This window comes from Mesoplodon mirus, assembly GCF_964341445.2.
Source record: "Mesoplodon mirus genome assembly, chromosome: 16".
NCBI lineage: Eukaryota > Metazoa > Chordata > Mammalia > Artiodactyla > Ziphiidae > Mesoplodon > Mesoplodon mirus.
Genome location: NC_138992.1, coordinates 1,073,387 through 1,093,926, shown reverse-complemented (window position 1 = coordinate 1,093,926; position 20,540 = coordinate 1,073,387). Strand labels below are relative to the sequence as shown.

At 64.7% G+C, this 20,540-nt stretch overlaps 2 protein-coding genes across 3 annotated transcripts; one reads left to right on the top strand and one right to left on the bottom strand.

Moving 5' to 3' along the window:
- Positions 1-606: 606 nt before the first annotated feature.
- On the bottom strand, positions 607-15,603 carry EEF1D (eukaryotic translation elongation factor 1 delta). 2 transcript variants are annotated; one of them, XM_082601294.1, is made up of 9 exons: positions 12,599-12,712; positions 7,890-8,974; positions 5,901-6,021; positions 5,420-5,491; positions 1,715-1,814; positions 1,536-1,636; positions 1,163-1,381; positions 826-1,020; positions 607-702 (listed from the first exon to the last, which is right to left on the bottom strand). In XM_082601294.1, exons 2-9 carry the CDS (start codon positions 8,972-8,974, stop codon positions 664-666), a joined length of 1,932 nt encoding a protein of 643 aa, XP_082457420.1. In that variant the 5' UTR covers positions 12,599-12,712; the 3' UTR covers positions 607-663. The 2 variants fall into 2 exon arrangements, with proteins under 2 accessions (XP_082457420.1, XP_082457421.1); XM_082601295.1 differs by lacking the exons at positions 7,890-8,974; positions 12,599-12,712 and adding an exon at positions 15,319-15,603.
- On the top strand, positions 13,521-17,781 carry TIGD5 (tigger transposable element derived 5; the record flags this gene model as incomplete). Its single annotated transcript, XM_082600921.1, has 3 exons — positions 13,521-13,607; positions 15,115-15,677; positions 15,771-17,781. 3 exons carry the CDS (start codon positions 13,521-13,523, stop codon positions 17,779-17,781), a joined length of 2,661 nt encoding a protein of 886 aa, XP_082457047.1.
- Positions 17,782-20,540: the final 2,759 nt, after the last annotated feature.

Genomic DNA, 20,540 nt, shown 5'->3' with positions numbered 1-20,540 from the left:
CTCAGACTGGGGAGGGGGGTGGGGGCCCAGGCAGGACAGTGGGCACAATTCCACAGGGCAGTGCGTCATGGGACCTGTCAAGGGCCCAGGTCTCCAGCAGGCAGCAGGGGCCTCAGGGCTAAGGGAAGAAGCCCAGACTCCTTCCTAGAAACGGTGGTCAGATACCCGGCAGGATGGGGCACGTGACTGTAGTCACAACAGCAGGGCCAGGATGGCCGCTGGGACCTCTTCCCTGGATAGTTCCGGGCTGGCGCTTTTGTACCCATGGGGACAGCTCAGCTAAAGGAAGCAGAATGGAGATGGTGGAAGACTGGGACGCCTCCCACAGTAAAGGAAACAATGTACACTGTTAGAGGTAGACCTGGACGTCCCACTTGCAACTGAGAGGTCAGTGAGTCAGGGGAACAGGAGGGGCAGGCACAGGGGTGGGTCACACAGCCGTAGGAGGGCTGTGGAGAGACCCAGAATGGGGAGAAGGGCACTGGCCACTGGTGCAGGAGCAGCACCATGAGATGCCGGCCAAGTCTGAGGCTGGGGGCCTGGCAGAGTGCTGCTCACTGAATGCGCCCACCCGCAGGGCCCAAAGCAGGACAGGAGCCAGAGGGCTGGAATCTCAGTCTTTATTGGCTGCAAAGCTTGACACGCTCAGGCCAGTGCCAGGGCTCAGATCTTGTTGAAAGCAGCAATGTCAACGCTCTGCACCTGTGGAGAGGGAGGCTGGTAGTCACACGGGGCCCTGCTTCCCAAGGGCCCAAGCGCCCATGTGCCTGGCCAGAGGCTCACTTGGGACACCCACGCCCCGCCCTGTGTGGGCCCCTCACTCACGTGCTCCTCAAACTTGGTGATCTCCTCTTCCAGCAGGTCCGTGCCCACCTTGTCGTCCTCCACTACACACTGGATCTGCAGCTTGTGGATGCCGTAGCCCACGGGCACCAGCTTGGAGCCCCCCCAGGTCAGCCCATCCAGCTGGATGGAGCGCACGCAGGCCTCCAGCTGGGCCATGTCCGTCTCGTCATCCCACTGGGGAGGAGAGGGGAGGAGGGCTGGGTCAGAGCCCGCTCCCACGGAGAACACAGTGTGAGTTTCCTCCTGCCCTGCCTGGCGCCGATCCCTCCAGGACCCCAGGGCACCGGGAGGGGAGGGTCAGAGGCGAGCCACTCACAGGCTTGACGTCCAGGAGGATGGAGGACTTGGCCACCAGGGCGGGCTTGGCGGCCTTCTTCTCGGCGTACTGCCGCAGCCGCTCCTCCCGCAGCCGGGCCGCCTCCTCGTCCGCCTCCTCGTCGCTGCCGAAGAGGTCAATGTCGTCGTCCTCGTCGTCCTCTGTGGCGGTGGCCACCTTCCTGGTGGGGGGCTCCACTTGGCGCATGGGAGACACGTGCTGCCACACGAGAGGGGAGACTGGGGCCCATGCTGCCAGGACCCCAGGCCTCTAGCCCTCCACTGCTGCCTGGGCCACAGCCCACGTGGGGGCCATGAGGGCCTCCTGCTCCTCAGTGCCAGGTGTGGGTCCCAGGAGAGGGAAGGGCCCTCACCTGGGTCTGCGGAGCTGTGGCCCGGTGGGCGGGCGAGCTCTTCTCTAGCGTGCTCAGCCGGGCCTCCAGCTGGGAGACAGCCTGCTGCAGATCCTGCACCACTGCAGGGGCAAAGGGGATGCTGGTCAGGCAGCAAGGGCTGGGGTGGGGCCCCCCGCCCATCAGGCCCAGGGCCTCACCCCCTCGCAGGCTCTGGTTCTCCACTTCCAGGCTGGCAATCCGGATGACCAGCTCACTGTGGTCTCCACTGGGCCCGCTGGACGCCCCAGGGCCTGAGCTCTGCAAGGCAGGGGGAGAGGAAGGGCTCATACGCTAGCCCGCTCCTTGGGGTCCTCCCCCCGTTCACAGCCATTCTGAAGCAGAGCCCTAAGCTGGATGAGAAGCCCACCAAGCCCCACGGGGTCCACCGGCCATGCTCCACCCAGGCAAGGGGAGAGGAAGCGCTGCAAGCCTGAGGCCACAGTGGCATCCTCAGCCAAGCACATGACAGGAGCCCAGGGCGGCCCTAACGTGGAGGCGGCGCAGAGCTGAGCCATGGCTGCCACTGCCTGGTGGGCGGGAGGCAGCAAAGGACTCACAGCTCCAGGGGCAGCCAGACCCAGCGCCTCAGGAAGACCGGGCAACACAGCCTTGAGCTGGAAACAGGAGGGGACAGCAGTGGAGGAGCCCACTGGGGGCAGGAGGAAGGAGCATGCCAGTGCAGGGGGCAGCCACCCCACAGCAGCCAGGGCCACACACCTGCCTGCCTTTGAAAGTTCTGGGTGACCCAGGGACCCTGGCCTGGCCACCAGCCTCCTCTGGTTCCTCCCTGACCGGGAGCCCCCATCATCTGACCCAGGCAGCACTGCCCAGGGAGCTCACCCACAGGACGCCACAGCTTAGGCCCAAGTTACACCCCAGGGGCCCCCATGCAGGCCATTCAGCACGCCCTACACCCCAATGCAGTGGCTCCAAGGAGGGTACACAGTGCACCTGGCCCTTTCCAGATGGCTGCTGCCCTCCTCCAATGTCCAGTCAAGATAAAGATCTGGGGCCTGGGGCCCACCCACCAAGCAGCCATAGGGAAGCCATAGGGGTGGCCTCCTCCCCTGGTCTGCACACCCCCAGGGCACTACCAAGGTGAAGGTCTCCAGAGAGGACAGGCTGACACACATGCCTGGCTCCCTGCCCTGGGACCAATGGGCAGTGCTAAGCTGACACCGTCCTTCTAGACCCACCAACTCCCACTACACAGAACTCCCAGCCGAGCTGGCCAAGTGGCACTGCATGGCTGGGGAAGGAGTACTGACCAGCCCACAGGACCAGAGTGGGCTCTGCTCATGCCACGGCCCTCCTCAGATCAACCCAAGCGTCCACCCCCAACCTCCTACCCTGGTTAGTAAATGGCAGCCCTGTCCACCCACAGCTGACCACCCCTGCCGAGTCTCAGCCACCACCACCTGGCACGTGACCTCCTCTCCAACCTACTTCCCACGGCTCAGCTCCCAGGACCATTCCCACTATAAAGGTCCAACGGCTTCCGTGGCACAGGGATGAAATCCAGGACCAGCTGTTCCCCACGAAGCCCCGCCAGCCCCCGCCAAACTGCACTCTCAGGCCCCACCCCCTCTCAGCAGGCTTCCCCAAGGTCTCTCCCGGTGGATCTGTGCCCGCTAAGCAAATGAACCAGGTCCCGGTGCCTCAAGGCAGGCTGGAGCCTCAAGCCTTTGCCCTGCTGTGCCTGCTGCCTGGCCCCGGGGACCTCCCGACACAGCCCCGGCAACACCACCAAGTGAGGACCAACTGTGGATGGGTCCCGAGGATGCAGCCTCTGGGCGGGCGAGGCCCCACCTGCTGCAAGGCCAAGAGGAAGTGGCAGGGGAGAGACCAGGCTGTTGGGGGCCATGGGGTCACCACCGCTCAGCCCAGAAAGCACCAGGCCACTCCATGGTGTCTAGGCCCTGGGCCCACCCTGCCCATCCGGACTGAGAAGGAAGCCAGGGCGCTCAGCGAGGCAGGCCCAGGCCACCCAGTCCAGTCCGAGCTCACAACAGCAGGCCGCAGGCAGCCACCTGGTGGCCTCGGGGGCAGTGCCATACCAAGGTTCCGAATCCAGAACCCTCCATCCCGGCCTCCAGCCCCGTGCCTGGCACCACGTGCAGTCCCCAGGAACCTCTGGAATCCCAGCGTCTGCTGAGCCCCACTCTACCCAAATCCAAGCATGGGGCTGGGCCACAGCACCCTCCCCGGGTCCGCTGGCAGCTGAATGATGTTCCTCTGAAGTTCACATGCAAGCCCCTGCCGCCAGGGCCTCAAAGTGGGAGATTATTTGAAGATGGGGTCTTCACAGTGGTAATCAGTCACAGTGACGTCATTAGGGTGGTCCTAATCCAATGACCGGTGTCCTCATGTGAAAACATTTGGACACAGTAAACACAGGAAGAAAATGGCCATCTACCAAAGAGGAACCGACGCCACCCACACCCTGATCCTGGACTTTGAACCTCCTGATCATCAAAAGATAAATTTCTGTTGTTTCGGTCACCTGGTCTGTGCTGCTTCATTATTACAGCAGCCTAAGCAGACCAGTCCCCGAGCCCTAACAGCTGCCCAGGTGAATGCCCTGAAGACCAGGACCCTGAAGCTGACCCCAACAGCCAGGGCCCTGAGGCCCAGTGGGGAAAGAGTTCGAACAGCCTAAGAATCTCCAGGGCCACAGCCCCAGAGCTGCTGAGCCCCTGGCTGCAGCCTTCTGAGCACTGGAGCCCGACATGCCTGGCCTGAGTACAAAGACCTTGCACCACCTCGATCCTGTGGCTGCCTGGCCTGAACTTGCTCAGGCAAGCAGAGGGTGGCGGGTGGGATTGGGGGCTGATGGGCAGAAGGCAAGGCAGGAGCATGTGGGGGCCAAGTATAAAGCAGGGCCTGCTGGGCAGACAGTGGTGGCACCGCTTCCTGAGGGACATCCACCCAGGGCTGCCCAGCTGATGGCCAGGAGCCAGTATATCCGAGCCAGCTGTGGCAGGCAGAAAGTTCCCAAATACGTCCCCAAACCCTGTAAAGAGATGACCTCACGTGGCAAAAGGGACTTTGCAGATGTGATGAGGTTGAGAATCTGGATGTGGGGAGGTTACCCTGGATTATCCAGGTGGGCCCAGTGTCATCACAAAGGTCCACATAAGAGAGAAGCAGGAGAGAAAGAAATGTGACAGGAAGAGATGTCAAAGCTCATGACGCTGCTGGCTAGAAGCCATAGGCCGAGGAATGGGGGCAGCTTTCTGAAAGGTGGAAAAGGCAAGAACATGGATTCTCTCCTGGAGTCACACAGCTCTGCTGACACGTGGCCCTCAAGGCTGCGACACCACTCTGTAGCCCAGACAATCTGAGAAGGAAGGTGGAGCAGCAGGGCTGCCGCCCCGAGGGATACACTCCCCGGCCAGGCCGGGGACACACTGGACGTGACCATTTCCATCTCCTGATCTCATGTGGGACCTGGAGCCCGAGCTGGGCTGCAGGGCCCCTCTCTGGGCCTCAAATTCAAGATGGTGGTGACTCTATGACTTGGACTCAGCACACCCTGTGAACCCATCTCTCCGAGGAGGGCCACGCCTAAGAGGGAAGGCAGGAAGCACGGCACGCGCCAGCCCCTCGCACACCCGGAGCAGGGAGCGAGCAAGAGGGAAGAGGCCTCAGGCCTGGTACCACAGGAGCAGCCGTGCCAAGGCGGGGAGTCCCGGGTGACCGCCAGCAAGCTCAGCAAGGACGCGAGAGGAAGGATGTCTCCCCTGGCTGTGTGGGAACACAGCGCTGCACGCCGCACCCTGACTTTGCTCCAAAGGGGCAACGTCATCAGCAGTACCGGGGGAAATGCCAGGCATGCCGTTTGGCATGAGGGCGGTACTCACTCCGGCCAGGGACTTCTGGATGTTTTCTCTGGCTCTCGCGATGTCACGGAGGATCACACTGGCGCCGTTCTCCTGTAGATGGTGCAGAAAGAACAACTCTTTAATCAAAAAAATAAATAAGTAAATAAAAAGGCAGCCTCGTGTGGAGAGAGCAGGAAGAAAGCCCTGCACAAAACCAAAGCTCACGGGGCTGAGGACGGAAGAGGATGGAGTCCTGAGGCCCTGACGACAGGGCCTGAGGTGCACGCGGCCTGCAAGCCCAGCCGGGCCACGTGTCACAGGTCCTGATGGGCACTTAGAGATGCTGGGAGTGCCCTGCCCACATGAGACCCAAGAGCAGCTCCAGCTCCTCGGGAGCCAGCCAGCCGCCCTCTGGAGAACCAACCCCAGCACCTGCACAGCAGGGCCACCCGGGCCCAACGTGCCGTGTCCCACTGTGCTGGCACAGACACCCCGAGACCCCAAGCGCAGCAGCCCCTACCTGGCGTGAGCCGCCGGCCACAGGCCCGTTCACCTGCTCGTAGAATTTCCTTTCTGCGTCGTCATATTTGAACTTGTCAAACCAGATCTTCTCATGCACTAGAAAGTCTGTGGCCATTTTTCTGTTGAGGCGGGAGAAGAGACTAAGACAGCCCGGCCAGGAGGAGGGGCACCTCTTCGCAGACCCCAGGGCTGGCTTGCACAGGCGCCCCTTCCGACAGCCCGGACCCCAAGGGTGCAGGGCAGGCCGTCCCGGTCCTTGGGTCACAGGGCTCCAGGCCCCCGGGCGGAGCACCAGAGGCGCTCAGCACGGACCACGAGCCTGCGAGCCCCGCCCCCGCCCCACGCGGGCTTCCTTCAGCGCTAAGGCGGGTGGTCCCCAGGCCGGTCCCCAAGACCAGCGGCTCTCAAAGCATGGCCAGGAACCTCTGGGGGTCCCCAAGGTCCTCCCTTTTCCAATCACACAACTGTTCAAGGCTGGATGTGTCGGACAATATACACCAACAGGTAACGCGCAAGGAGGCTTAAGAATCCGCTGCCTCCTGTTAAGCCAGACACAAGATTTGCAAAAATGTAAAACAAGGCCACTTAGTTCACTGAACTTTTTTGTTACAGGAAAGTTATTTCTTGCATAAATGTCATTAACGTGTAACCAGCTTGTTACTATTTTTCAACAAATAAGTGCTTCTGCAGTTAATTACTAACATAGGAAAAACTAACGGACTAGACAAAAGCTCTTTTAGCATCACAAGACCAGCAAGTTTGAGAACTGCTGCTCTAGACCGGGGCGTCTAGGCCAACTCCGGCCTGTGAGCCACATCCCGCCACTGTGCGTTTTTTGCAAATCGCTGAATTGGCACGTCTGCAGTCTGCTGCTTTCCCACCGCTCGGCAAGGCGGGGGAGCTGCCACGGACCTGGGCCCAGAGCCCGAACTCTCACAGATGACAAAGTCTGCTGACTCAGGACCGCCCTGTCCCTCACCAAGTGCAACAGAAAAGGACTCACAACCTCACCACCTCTCTTTGCTGAGGATCCCAGGCCATCACTGGACCTCGCCAAGTGTCCCCCCGTGACAAGGGAGATTGAGCCCCGTGACCCTCCTCCACCCCACCTCGAAGAGGCATCACTGAACAGTTTCAGTTCCACACCACCCCGCACGCACACGTACTGCCTGATGGGGAACACCCCCACCGCCGGCGGTGGGCCCCACGCCCCGCCCCTCGCACCAAGGCCAGGATCCCGTCAGAGGAGCACATCCAACCCCACCGAGGAGCCAAGGGGCTCCTGCCGGGAGTCTGGGGTCCAGGGAGGCCCCTCCACATCCCCTCTGGCCCCGCCTGTGGCCCAGGGCCTCTCCCCACTGGGGGGCCCCCAGTCTGCCCTGAGTCCAACCGTCTCTGCCCGCCTGCCTGAGCCCAGTGGGCTAAGGGATCCCTTCAATGGCCAGGCCCTGGCCTCCAGCGACCAGTTGGCACCGCATAAAACCGCTCTGGGGGCCGAACCCCTGGGTCCACAGGCTGAAGGCAAGTTGGCCTCATCCAGTGGGTGTCTTCCAGACTCAGGCCGCTGGACCGGCCGCGTGCTAGAGCACCTGAGACGCTCACCTCACCTCAGGTGGTTCTGGACAAGGAGACGGGGGAGACGGCGGGACGGGTAGGCAAGCGGCCCAGCGGGGCTTGGGGGCCGGGAGCCTTCATCGCTCCCCTGTCCCATGAGGGTCAGAGGAGAAGCTAGAAGTTGCCTGGCCAAAGGGGAAACCCTGCGCAAGACAGATTCAGGCCCACGTGGACCCATTCCCCCCCCCACCTTGGTGGGGGTGACCCCCGAGGCTGCAATGCCCCCGGGGCAGATAGCTATCCCTGCCCAACCCGCTCCAGCATCCAACTCAGCCGGTCCAGGAGTCTTGGGGTGGGGGCAGGGAGGGGAGCGCGCCGGCCACCCAGCCCGGCCCCGGGAAGCCCAGGCACCCGCCCGGCACGTTTTCCCTACTTGGGTCTCAGGCTGGACATGGAAGGGCCAGACCGGGCGCTGGGTCGGTGAACCAGGGACGGAGCTTCGAGGCGCCAGGCCATGCGCAGGGCCTCGGCGGCGTGGTGGCGGCACTCTGCGCTGTCGTAGGCCGGCTTGCTGAGCCAGGGGGCCTCGGCGTCCTTGTGCAGGAAGTACCGGTAGGGCAGGGCAGAGGGGGCCTCCCCGTCCACCCGCCGCAGCCCGAGCCGCCGGCTTCCCATGGCGCTGCGGCCCCGCCGGTCTCTGCGGCCGCGGCGGGCGCCCTCAGCCTGACCGGCTCGCTCCTGAAGGCGCCCTTTCCCAGCGGGGTGGCCGTCAAACAGGGCCTCATAGAAGACCCTCTCGGCCGCGTCGTAGCGGGGCTTCTCCAGCCACACCTCCCGCACCAGCGCCTGCAGGCTGCCCAGCGGGGGCTGGCCGTTGGCTGTTGGGCTGGGCTGGCGGATGAGGCGCAAGTCGGGGGCGGCCGCCCACTGGCCCGTGTCAGGAGCCCCCTGCCCGCCGCTCCCCTCCGCGGCCAGCAGCAAGGCCTGAGACCACTCCACGAACACCCGCTCAGCCTGGTCAAAGGAAGACTTGTTGACCCAGATGCCCCAAGTCACGTGGTGGCAGGCCACCTGGCTTCCGTGGGCGCAGAGGGCCCCAGGGGCCAGGGCGGGGGGCCGGGCTGCCTGGGCGGCTGCATCTGCCAGCCTCTGGCGGTATGAGCTCTCCGCCTGGTCGAAAAGCGGCTTGTCCAGCCAAACGTGGTCGGCTGAGAGGCCCACGAGGGCCAGGTCCGCCTGGCTGAGCCAGCCCTTCGGGGAGCGCTTCCTCGGCTTCTGCAACGGCTTCTTCCCGTTGTGGCTCTTCCCCGGCTCGCTGCTGCCGTTGCCGTTGGGGGCGTCCGCCTCCTCGGCCTCATCCTCCCGGCCCGGCCCGTTCACTGCCAGTGCCTCGGCCGGAGGCTGCTGGGCGGCGGCTCTCATGGCCTCGTGCTCGTAGAAGCGCCGCTCGGCTTCCCCATACTTCTGCTTGTCCTCCCAGACCGTCTCCAGGGCACAGGAGGCCTTCCCGCTCCTCATCTTCCACGCAGCGTTAAAAAGCAAGCACAAAGGGCAGTTGCAACACCGCGGGCGGCGGGCAGACGGCACCCCCGCCCCTCCCTGCTCGGCCGCCGGATGGGGTGCCCCGGGGCAGCATGCACGGGGAGCTGGGGAAGCAATAAACACACACGAGCACATAACGCGTGGTGTGTCTGCGCGTGTGTATCCTCCTAACTGCAAAACTTGTCTTTTCTCATGCAACATGCACCCAGGCTCTCCAAGGGGGCCCAGAGAACACTTTCCAAACCTCTTTGGCAACAGAAACCTCTTCGGTGAACCCCAAGAACAGCTGCCAAATAAACACAGGACGCACTCAGCTAATTCAACTTTTACGTCAACAGCAAATGAGTTTTAGGATGAGTATGTCCCGTCAAACATTAGAGACTCGCTTACTCTGAAGTTAGTCGCTGTTCATCTGAAACTTTAACTGGATGTCCTGTGTTTTTGCTAAGCCTGGCCGCCTCCCTGAGGCACTCGGGCTTCTGTTTTATAGAAATGCACTTGGTGGTCTCGGAGGATGGCCCTGCTCCTGGCACACTCTGCCTGATCTGAGTCCCCCACCTGCACGGCCACACCGCCATCCTGAGCAGTGCACGTTCCAAGGGAAGCTGGAAGATCTTAGCCAAGGGGCACCTGGGAGCAGAGGGTGGAGCACCCATGCCTGAGAGGCCACATCAGGGGAGATGCCAGGGAGTGTCTAAAAGGGAACGAACCCAGTGGCTCTGGCAGTTAAGAATCAGGTTCCTGGGCCTCCCTGGTGGCGCAAGTGGTTGAGAGTCCGCCTGCCGATGCAGGGGATACGGGTTCGTGCCCCGGTCTGGGAGGATCCCATATGCCGCGGAGCGGCTGGGCCCGTGAGCCATGGCCGCTGGGCCTGCGCATCCGGAGCCTGTGCTCCGCAACGGGGGAGGCCACAACAGTGAGAGGCCCGCATACCGCAAAAAGAAAAAAAAAAAAAAAAAGAATCAGGTTCCTTGGTCAGCGGCCGATGCCTCCTGACCAGGAGACAATCAACTCACACCCGTGGATGCACCTAAACTAAAGGGACCATGTGGGCACCTCCGAGTCCTGTCCTAGGACGCGGGATCCTCCCCGGATTCCAGCGCCTTTTGGTTGTAAAGGGCTCCGCACACCTGCCACCGTGGCTACTGGATAAGCCTCTGTCCAGAAGCCTGAGCTCAGAGTAGCCCTCGTCACCTGCTGCCCCCGTGCAAGACTGAGGGCTGCTGGGCCACAAGGCGTGCGCAAACAGCCACGAGGCGATGGCCTCGGCCCTGCCGCTGGCACAGGGCCCCCCATTCTGCTCCCGGGCATGGTGCTCCGTAAAGGCTAGCCCCCTTGCTGGGCAGCCCAGAATTCTACAGCGGACCCTATTCAGCAGAGCCAAGGGGCCAGGGCCACCACAGCCTCCGGCTAGAAGCAGCTCAAGCCCAGAAAGCCCTGGAGGCCAGTCTGCTCTTAGGTGCACCTAGGGGTCCCCGAGCTCACACCTGGCTGGCCTGTTCTAGAGGACGGCCTTAACTGGCACTGGGACTCCTCCTCTCAGACCCTACTCTGGACCCTGTGCCCGCCCAGAAGCAGAAGCACCAGGCCGACTGGCCTGGGGCTGAACAGCTTGCCCTCAGGATGGCCCCAGTGTCTCCTGCTGCTGCGAGGTCACCTGCTGGGCCCTCACCCCAGGACAGGAGGCCCCCAGAGGGGACAGACTTTCACCCCGGGACAGCAAACCCTTCCTGTCACTCACCGCAGGGTCTACAGCCCCCCGACCAAAACCAAAACCCAATTCTAATCGCCCCGGGACGTGTGGGCCAAGTCCCGACCGACCTGGGACTTCAGGGAGACTCTCCTTGGTGCTCTGAGGGGCTCGCCGGGGTCTCTCACGGCACCCGATGCAGGGGCGGAGGCCCAGGCTCAGAGAGGTCCCTGGCCGCCCCCTCGGGCCTCCCTCCCCGGGCCAGCAGCACTTATCAAGACCAGACTGACTGCAGAGGCACTGCTCGGGGGCGGGAGCCCATGCCCAGGAGGCGGGACATTGTAACATCACCCACCGTAACCGAGGGCTGCAGGCCTACCAGGCTGGGCTTGTCTGCCCTCTGACCTCCCCGGCGGACCCTCACCAAAGCAGCGCAGCGCGGGTCAGGGCTGCTCTGGCCCCTTCAGCCCTGCCCACCAGGCTGACCCCCACCCCCAGTGCAGAAGCCCTACATGAACCTAGTGGCCTAAACGCTGTCCTCGGCTCCTGACATCAGACCAGGCTCTGCTCGGAGCTCTAAGGGTCACAGTTCGGGGGAGGGGAGGCCCCTTCTCAAGATGCCCGTGAGCAAGGGACAGGGCCTGAGACCAGGGGCTGGCCGGGGCGGCGGCACCCTGCCCTGCCCACAGGTGTGGAAGGTGCACGCCAGTCCTGACCTGCTCACGGGGGTGCCCACCCTACTGCCGAGGCCGGCAGCCTGGCCCCAGAGGTGTCAGGACTCGCCGGGCGTGGTGAGGGCTGGGCGGGGGGTCCCCTGGCTTGGGTGAAGGGGACACAGGAGCCTGGGACGGGCGGGTACTTACTTGCGCTTTGATCTCCTAGGACAGCGTGAAGAAAAAGCAGCAAAGTTAGAGGCAGGCAGACAGGGTGGCCCGAGCAGGCTGGGGGGCCTTCTCAGAGGCTGCTCGGTGAGGCGGCGTGGAGGCGAGTTTGGTGGGGAACAAAGGCGAGCACCGGAGCAAAGACCCACCACCAAAACCCCAGGGGGCGGCCGAGTCCGCGCTCAGGGCGGCGCTGCTCCTTCATCACTCGAAATGGGCAGACCCTGGGGTCCCTGTTAGCTGGAGCCAGGCAGCCCTGGGAGGCCCCATCTGAGCTCCTCGCTGAGCTGAGCCAACCTGGGGAGGTGAGCCGGCACCTCGAGTGCCCCGCTGCCCACGTGGATCAGGGCTGGGTGGGCTCCCCCCAGCCCCGCACTGCCACTGGGTCCAGACCGCCGGGCCAGGTGTAAGACGACAAGGACCTGGCTGAAGGTCTTGGCGGCCACCCAGCCCCAGTGCCCACGCCGGACAGGGCCTCTCCCTCAGCAGGGCCACTATGGGGGCGAGAGGCCAGGTGGGCAGGATGCGCCGTCCCCGCAACCGGCACCAAAGGGTGCACAAGAGGACAGACGGGGTGCCTAGCCCTGAATCCACAAGAGGTGGCAACCAGGAGCTGAGGGCCCAGTGAGCCCTGCCACCTACGCCCCTGGCCTCCCCTGTCTACCCCACACCGCAGCCAGCGTGCCAGCATCAAGCCACCCCAGGACAGGGTGCACGAGGTGTCCTGCGGGGCAAACAGAGAGGCTAGCAGGCAGGAGACAGGCGTGCACGGAGGTCCCAGGCAGGCTCTCCGCAGACACCCACCGTAGGGGCTTCTTAGCAGGTGAGGTTCCCAGAGGGGACGTGTGGCAAGGCTCTGGCGGGAAGAGGGCTCCAGGAGCGCTGTCACCTGGGGAGGCGACCACAGACAGCTGAGGGCTGCCTGGTAAAGCCAGTGCCAGGATGGGGCCAAGAGCACCCACAGGGCTGCTGGAGGCTGAGGCCCCAGGACAGCCGGCACAGCCCCCAACGTCACAGGCGGGGGCCCACCTCTGTTTCCGTGCGTTCCGCCAGCCCTGAGCGCGGCGCCGAATGCTCCCGGGCTCCTCGGGGCCCATCTCTCCCAGTAGAAGAACCACTCTGAGGCTGAACACTTGCCTGCGAGGACGCCACCAGGGCAGCTCAGAGCTCTCGGCTAGGGCCGGGCGTCCTCTCCTGCGCCTCCTCCCGCCGGCAACAGTGGGGCACGGGGAGCAAGCCAGGACGCAGAGGACGCGGTCCCACCCTGGACTCCTCACCTGCAGGGCCAGCCGCCTGCCACTAAGGACCAGCCCTGGGGCATAAAGCATGTCAAGACCGCTCCCATAAGAGGGGGCACTGAGGCGTGGGAGGCCCTGGAGGGATCACGGCCCACCCAGCCACCAGGATCTGGGGCGAAGGCAGCGAGCGGCTCTTCCTCTGCAACTCCCCCAGCCCAGCGCCCTGCGAATCAGCACTCCTGGCCATGCTGAGGGACTCTGGGGGCTGCGGAGTCCTTCTCAGCCTCTGCCCAGCTGGGAGGGCAGTTCCTGCAGTGCCTGTACAGGGAACCCGGCAGCAGTCCCTGACCAGGATACTCCTGGCTGGAGGGTCCTGAAGGTGAGGACATGGCCTGGCAGAGCCGTGCCCACCCATCTGCCAAGAGGTCCCCTTGAGGCTGGGTGAATGGGGAAGGTTTCTGGGAGGGGTGAGGGTTGCCCCCTCCCCCGGCTCCGTCCTCCACACCTCGTTCTCATCCTCCCAACAGTCTCAGGTAACCAGGTGCCCACATGACCCCATCGCAGTCACACACACGCAGGGGCTCCCAGGTCATCCACCCAGAGGTCAAAGCTCTCTGCCTTCCTTCCACAGGAAGTGGGAATCGGTGTGCGGTGTGGGGACACAGGGCCCCTGGCTGGCGTGGCCTGGACTGGTGCTGCACAATAGAGCGTCCATGCGTGCAGCGTCCCAGAGAACGGGGCAAGCACTCAACCTGCTTCAGCCGACGCGAACGAGCCGGGAGTGGGGCAACTGCGCGACGGTGCTGCCCTCTGCTCTCCTTTAGAGGCGAACTCCACAGCCCCGAATGCCTACTCAGAAGCTTTCCCACCTCTGACTCCTGGACAGTCCGGCCCCACTCAAAAATGCCAACCTGTCCTGCTGGCACGGAGGGGGGCCCCTGCACCCCAAGACTCAGGACTCACACTGCGGCTGCCCAAGTCACCCCACCTGAGGCCCAGCCAGCTGCGTGACACTTGTGCTGCAATGCCATGGCCGTTGGTTCTATTTCTATCCCAGTCTGTGGGGCCCTGGTCTATCTACCCTGACCGCCAGATGCCTGTGCCCGCTTCCCGAGGGCGGCTCCAGCACTGCACGCGCCTCAACCATTCTGAGTACACTTGACGCCTCACACAGCTGGGGGACAGGAGTGCGGTAAACTGAGGCTCCGGGTCGGTGAGGTGAGAATCGGGGACTCCGCGTCTTATTCTGATGCCTGTACTTCACACAAACGTCACACTGCCCCCCACTTCGAATTCACACATGCCATCGTAAAACAGGGACACGGGGCCAGGGCTCATGCCAGCATTTCCTGCCTGCAGCTCTTGAAAAGCTGACACCAGAGCACGACGCACTGGAGACGTTCTTTGGGTCCGCCTATTTAGGATCACCTTCAAGAAACCTTCATTCACAAAAACACTGGTCAAGCATGTTTGCCCCCCAGGCTCCTCTAGGGGAAGGCACAGCAGCCGCGCTCCAAGGTGAGGAGATGAAGAGCTGCAGGGCACCCCGGCACTGGCACAGGGCCCAGGCCTGACTGCCCCGCAGAGAGGGCACAGGGCACCTGCTCCTCGGAGTCTGTGTGCCAAGCTTTCTCAGGGAACACCTTCGTCTGGAGCTGAGCATGGGGGGTGGGGCTCAACCCACTTACGGTTGAGGGTTCCCTAGGAGCTAGGGGTGTCAGAGCTGCTTCTGAGGCAAGACCGGGTCCTTCCCCGACCCAGGCCAGGCCTGCTCCCTCACCAGTTACTTGCCAGGGTCAATCCGCTCTCATGACAAGCAGGGACACCCCAAAGTTCAGCCACACAAACAGCTCTCTTGCTCCAGGGTGGCCCTGCACTCTGCAAACCCTGCCGTGCTGGTCCCCGCCCCATTCCACCCCCTTGGCTCCAGAACAAGCCTTTCCCTTCTTCGTTCCACTGAAAGTGCCTACTTTTCAGGAAGGTATCCTGCTCCCCTTCAGAGACTGGCTTCGACATCACCTCCTGCCCGGATCACCTTATCCAAATCCAGATCCTCCATCCCTCTCAGAGAACGCTGTATTTCAGTCACCCATCAATCACATCCTTATTCTTCCCCGAGTTCATGAGCTCTCTAGGTTCCACGAAGACTGGGTCCGTGCCTGTCCCCCAAGCCCAGAGCCGACGTAAAGTAGGTGCTCCAAAAACGTCGACAACGAAAGGGGGGGACTACAGGCCCGGGTCACAGGTGGGCAGACATCCTTGTCACCCACCGGGGCGGGGGCCAGCGCGGCCCCGAAATTCCCGCAGCCGCCCTCCCGCCGGGGCAGCCGCAGGGGTCCGGCCGGCACGTGGCCCGCGGGCTCCGCCCCTCTGCGCGGCCGCGAGCCTGCACCCAGCCCTGCGCCCCGGAGCCGGCCTGCCGGCGGCTCTCCGACCAAGTCCCCGCCGGCGCAGCGCGGGCCGTCCCTTCCCCGGGCCCCGGGGCCTGGCGGCGCAACTCTCGGTACTCACACGCCAGCCAAGGACGCGGCGACCAACGAGGAGGGCTCGGCGGCGCGCGACGGCAAAGAAAAGGGAGGGCTGCGCTGGCCGCGCACGGGAAATGAAGCAGCGGGCTCTACCACGCGCCGGGACGCGGGGGACGCGGTCCGCACTCACGGCCCGCTGCGCTGCCTGGGCCCTCCGCGCGACGCTCCCCGCGGGTGCGAGGACAGAAGACAGTGGGAGACCCCCGCGGGGCTCGCCCTTTCCCGGAAGAGCTGGAGCAACCCGCCGGGCACAGCGCCGCCGGCTCCCGCCCCCCTCCGCTGCAGCTCAGGTGGACTCGGCGGGCCCGGGCGGGGCAGACCGGCCGGCACGTGCCGGGTGACGTGAGGCGCGGGGTGGGGCCGCGCGGGGCCAAGGCGCCTGCGCGCGCCGAGCGGGCGAGACAAAGGGGAGGGCCCGACTGGTCCCGCCCCCAGCGCCCGCCCAGCGCGGCCGGCCGGGCGGGCGTATGGCCCCGGTTCCCGCGCCCCCGCTGCCGCCGCAGCCGCAGCAGCAACCATGTACCCCGCGGGACTCCCGGCCGGCCCGGCCCCGCGCCGCGGCCGCCGCCCGCCGCCCGGGCGCCCCGCGCAGTCGCCGCGGCCCCCTGCGCCCGCCCCGGTCCCCGCCGTGCGGCCGCCGCCCCCCGCGCCCGGGCCGCGGCCCCGCGTGGCTGTGAAGATGGCCTTCCGCAAGGCCTACTCCATCAAGGACAAACTGCAGGCCATCGAGCGCGTCAAGGGCGGCGAGCGGCAGGCCAGCGTGTGCCGCGACTTCGGCGTGCCCGGCGGCACGCTGCGCGGCTGGCTCAAGGACGAGCCCAAGCTGCGCTGGTTCCTGGAGCAGCTGGGCGGCGAGGTGGGTACGCAGCGCAAGAAGATGCGGCTAGCCAACGAGGAGGAGATCGACCGCGCCGTCTACTCGTGGTTCCTGGCGTTGCGCCAGCACGGCGTGCCGCTGTCGGGGCCGCTCATCCAAGCGCAGGCCGAGGCCTTCGCGCGCCAGATCTACGGGCCCGAGTGCACCTTCAAGGCCAGCCACGGCTGGTTCTGGCGCTGGCAGAAGCGCCACGGCATCTCCAGCCAGCGCATCTACGGCGAGGCCGAGCCCCCGGCCGCCGGCCCAGCGCCTGGCCTGCCGGTCAAGCAGGAGCCCGCGCAGCTCACCCGCACCGGCCCCCTGCCCGACCGCGCCCTGAATTCCCCTGTCCCCGCCGAGGGCGGCTACGGCGACGAGCAGATCTACAACGCCAACGTCACCGGCCTCTACTGGAAGCTGCTTCCGGAGCAGGCCGCGCCCTTGGGCGCGGGGGGCTGCGGCCGTCGCTGGCGGGGCGACCGGGTGACGGTGCTGCTGGCCGCCAACCTGACCGGCAGCCACAAGCTGAAACCGCTGGTCATCGGGCAGTTACCGGACCCACCCAGCCTGCGCCACCACAACCAGGACAAGTTCCCCGCCTCCTACCGCTACAGCCCCGACGCCTGGCTCAGCCGCCCGCTGCTGCGCGGCTGGTTCTTCGAGGAGTTCGTCCCGGGCGTCAGGCGCTACCTGCGCCGCAGCTGCCTGCAGCAGAAGGCTGTGCTGCTGGTGGCCCACCCGCCCTGCCCCAGCCCTGCGGCCAGGATGCCCACCCTGGAGGAGAGCGAGGAGACCCCCAGGAGGTGCCGGCCTGAGCCCCTGGGCCCTCCGGAGGAGCTGCAGACCCCCGACGGGGCGGTGCGGGTGCTGTTCCTGTCCAAGGGCAGCAGCCGGGCGCACATCCCGGCCCCACTGGAGCAGGGAGTGGTGGCCGCCTTCAAGCAGCTGTACAAGCGGGAGCTGCTGCGGCTGGCCGTGTCCTGCGCCGGGGGGTCCCCGCTGGACTTCATGCGCAGCTTCATGCTCAAGGACATGCTCTACCTGGCTGGCCTCTCCTGGGACCTGGTGCAGGCAGGCAGCATCGAGCGCTGCTGGCTGCTGGGCTTGCGGGCTGCCTTTGAGCCCCGGCCGGCGGAGGAGTGCGCTGGGCAGCCAGCTGGCCAGGCCGAGGAGGCCGCGGAGCGCAGCAGGGTGCTTAGCGACCTCACGCACCTGGCAGCCCTGGCCTACAAGCGGCTGGCGCCCGAGGAGGTGGCCGAGTGGCTGCACCTGGACGATGATGGGGGGCTGCCCGACGGCTGCAGAGAGGACCCAGGCCCCAGCCGGCCTCCCGTGCTGGTCCCTGGGGCCCCTCCACCCCCAGCCTGCCTGCCCTCTGTCGCGGCGGGAGGAGAGGAGGAGGAGGAGGCCGCCGTGCCCTCCGCTGGGGAGGCCGTGCGGGGCCTGGAGACAGCTCTGCGATGGCTGGAGAGCCGGGACCCCCGGGAGGTAGGGCCGCTGAAGCTGGTGCAGCTTCGCTCACTGATCAGCATGGCCCGGAGGCTGGGGGGCATCGGGCCCTCTCCTGCAGTCCCTGATGATGGGGTGTGACCAGGCCAGCCCGAGCAGCCCCCAGTGGCCTTTCTCCTGCAGCACTTGGAGGGCATACACACAGCCTCCCCATCTCTCCTCCCCTCCCCTGGGGTGGCCTCACCCCCGGCTCGGGGTTGCAGGGATCCCAGCCCAGCCTGGCTCAGAGGAGCTCTGTTGGTGAAGGGCCGTCCCCTCCACTGGTGCCCGCGTTTCATGCGGGGACAGAACAGAGGCCGCGGGCGCCTGCTCCCTCTTCCTGGGCAGGCGCGCGCGTGGGGTCTGCGGTCTTCGCCAGGTGCCCTCCCATGCAGGCCTGGCACACACACCACAGCACGTATCAGAGAGCAGGTGGCTGTGCTCCCACCCTGGCCCCTGTGGGGCTGAGGCCTCCAGCCATGTTCCTGTCCACACCGCCCAGCACTTGTACCGGACGAGGGCCCGGCGCTCCCATCCCTCCCGACCACAGCCACGCTGTTGGTCGTCTCAGTGGGAAGCACACCACTCGTTTTGTTTTTAGTGCATTAAGTCTGTTTTCAACAGATACTCTTCAGGGACCCGGGGTGGAGGGCTCCGTGGGCTGGGAAGGGAGGATGGTGCCCGGCACTCAGGGGCCTCCCAAGGTTCTGGATGCCGCGAGGGCTGTAGGTTTGTGTTCCACTCGGATTTTTAACTTTCCTTAAGAAAACACTCCGAACAGCTCTCTTGTTCTGTGGGGTTGGCGAGCACTAGACCTGGGCCCTGGTGACAGACCAATGGCCGGGCCAGCGCCCTGTGCCCCCGCCAGCCACAGTCCACTTTGTCCAGCCCCAGGGCCCAGAGCCATGCCGTTTCCCCGGAGCAGGCCTGTGGCACTGACGGCCATGCCAGGACAACCCTCAGTGCCTTAGCTCCCCTCCAAGGCTCCCCTGCCCAGCCTGCCCTCAGGCTTTTCCCCCCGCTCCTGGCACTGCCCAGGGCGTGGCTGAGGAGCTGCTTCCCATGGCCCCATCAATTAGGTTCCTAGATGGCACATTTTGTAAGGAGAAGGCAAGGGCTCTGTAACCGTCCAGCTCTAGATTCAGGATCCTGCTGGTGGCCTGAGGCCGAGAGATACCTACCCAGGCCTCCCAGAGGCTGTCCTGCAGAGATACCCAGAGCCCTTGTGAGGGGCAGTGGGGCCGGATCTGAGGTGCTGCCTTTCTCAGCGCTCTGCCCTCATCCTCACCTGCCCCATCCTCCTGGTGGTCTGAGACTGCAGAGGCCACAGACAGGTGCTGTGTTTGCGGGACGGGAGGGCTGTGCACGGCGGTAGGACGGCTGGGCGCCCCCAGAGCAAGGACATAAACTGTTCCTTGGAACCACCCCCAGTCAAAAAAAAGAACAAAAAACCCCTCAAAACAACATATGTATGTGTATGTCAAATCTGAAAGCTGAGGGACAGTATGTAGGATTTGGGAACAAGAGAAGGGAGGCTTGGCTAGCCAGGCCCGGGCAGCAGCCTCCAGCCGCACCTGCTGGGGCCTACCTGGCACCCCCACTTCCATCTGTGTCAAGCCTGCACACCTGCAGGAGCCTCTGGCGGTCTACGCTGGCCCTGGGTCTAACCAAGCAGCTGCACGGGGCTTCAGGCTGTCTTGCATGTTACACCACCTGCCTCTCCAGCTGGTGGCGACCCAGGGACCCAGGCCGGGAGCTTCTGGTCACGATGCTGCCTGCCCGGCCTGCCTATAGCAGCTTGTGGAGAGACAGACCTCAGAGCCCAGGTGGGCACTGGGCGAGGGTGGCCTCTGGTAGCATCATCAGCGCTGCCCCTTTTGCCAAGTTTCCTGTCTCAGCCTTTAATCCTCTTGTACCCCAGAGCCTGGGCAGGGGGACTGCAGTTGGTATTGAGAACCGGCTATCAGGACAGGACCTCCCACTTCCTCTCATGTGGTGCCAGCCTCATCCCCTCTGGGGAATCAAGGCTGCACCCCAGGAGGTGGCTCTGGCCGGTCCCCACGGCCCTGGATGGGCAGCACGGGAACGAGGCATAGCGCATGCTGGCCTGGGGCCTTGAAGAGTTAGGGGGCCCGTCAAGGGTGGGTCTGGGAGCCGCTTCGCTTTGCTGGGCTGGGGACTACCTCACCCAAGGGCCTCCGAAATTGTCCTCTCTAGAATGGGGGCACTGGTGCCACCAGGCCCTGCACATGAAGAGGGCGGCTCTGGCCCCAAATGCAGCCCCAGCAATGATCCTTGTGACCCCGGGCCCCATCGCAGCTCTGGCACGAGGTCACCCACCTCCCTGGGCTCACCTCAGTGTGAACCACAGGGCAGAGGCTTCCTGGGGGAGACTCCAGTTTGTCTCTGCAGGAGAATGGGTGAAGTGGCCTCACTGCCGCTGGGCCCGGGGCATCTAAGCAGCTCCCTGGTTTGTGCTAAGGAGAGTAAGGCTGTTGATGGCACCGAGGGAGGGGTCTTAGTTGCTGCTTGAATTCCTTCAGCAGCCACACCTGCAGAGCGCTGGGCACCACGCTGGAGACTGGGTTTCTTGCCCTCAAGGATTACACGTCTCGTGAGGGTGTGGGACCCCTGTGGCCTGGGAAGTGCTCAGGGACACAGCCACCACGCTCTCCCCATCCTGTTCACAGCCCTCTGACAAATCCCCAAGGCGGTAAAGGTCACTGATTCCAAAAACCAGCCCCTGGTCAGTCACTGTCAGGGCTGGCCCCGTGGGCTTGGTGGTAGGCACAGCAGGAAAGCACCTCAGGTGGAAAGGTGAGCTTGTGGCTTCTGCTGAAACCAGCCCACCTGGGGGGTTG

What these genes read in the sequence shown, in the direction of transcription:
- EEF1D (XM_082601294.1), bottom strand. Translation starts at nt 8,974, where the DNA reads ATGAGGAGCGGGAAGGCCTCCTGTGCCCTGGAGACGGTCTGGGAGGAC. An exon ending in ATGTCCAGCCTGAGACCCAA is followed by an intron (nt 6,022 to 7,889) that starts GTAGGGAAAACG and finishes CCGCCTCAACAG; the next exon opens with AAAAATGGCCACAGACTTTC. An exon ending in TCCTCCTGGACGTCAAGCCT is followed by an intron (nt 1,021 to 1,162) that starts GTGAGTGGCTCG and finishes TCTCCTCCCCAG; the next exon opens with TGGGATGACGAGACGGACAT.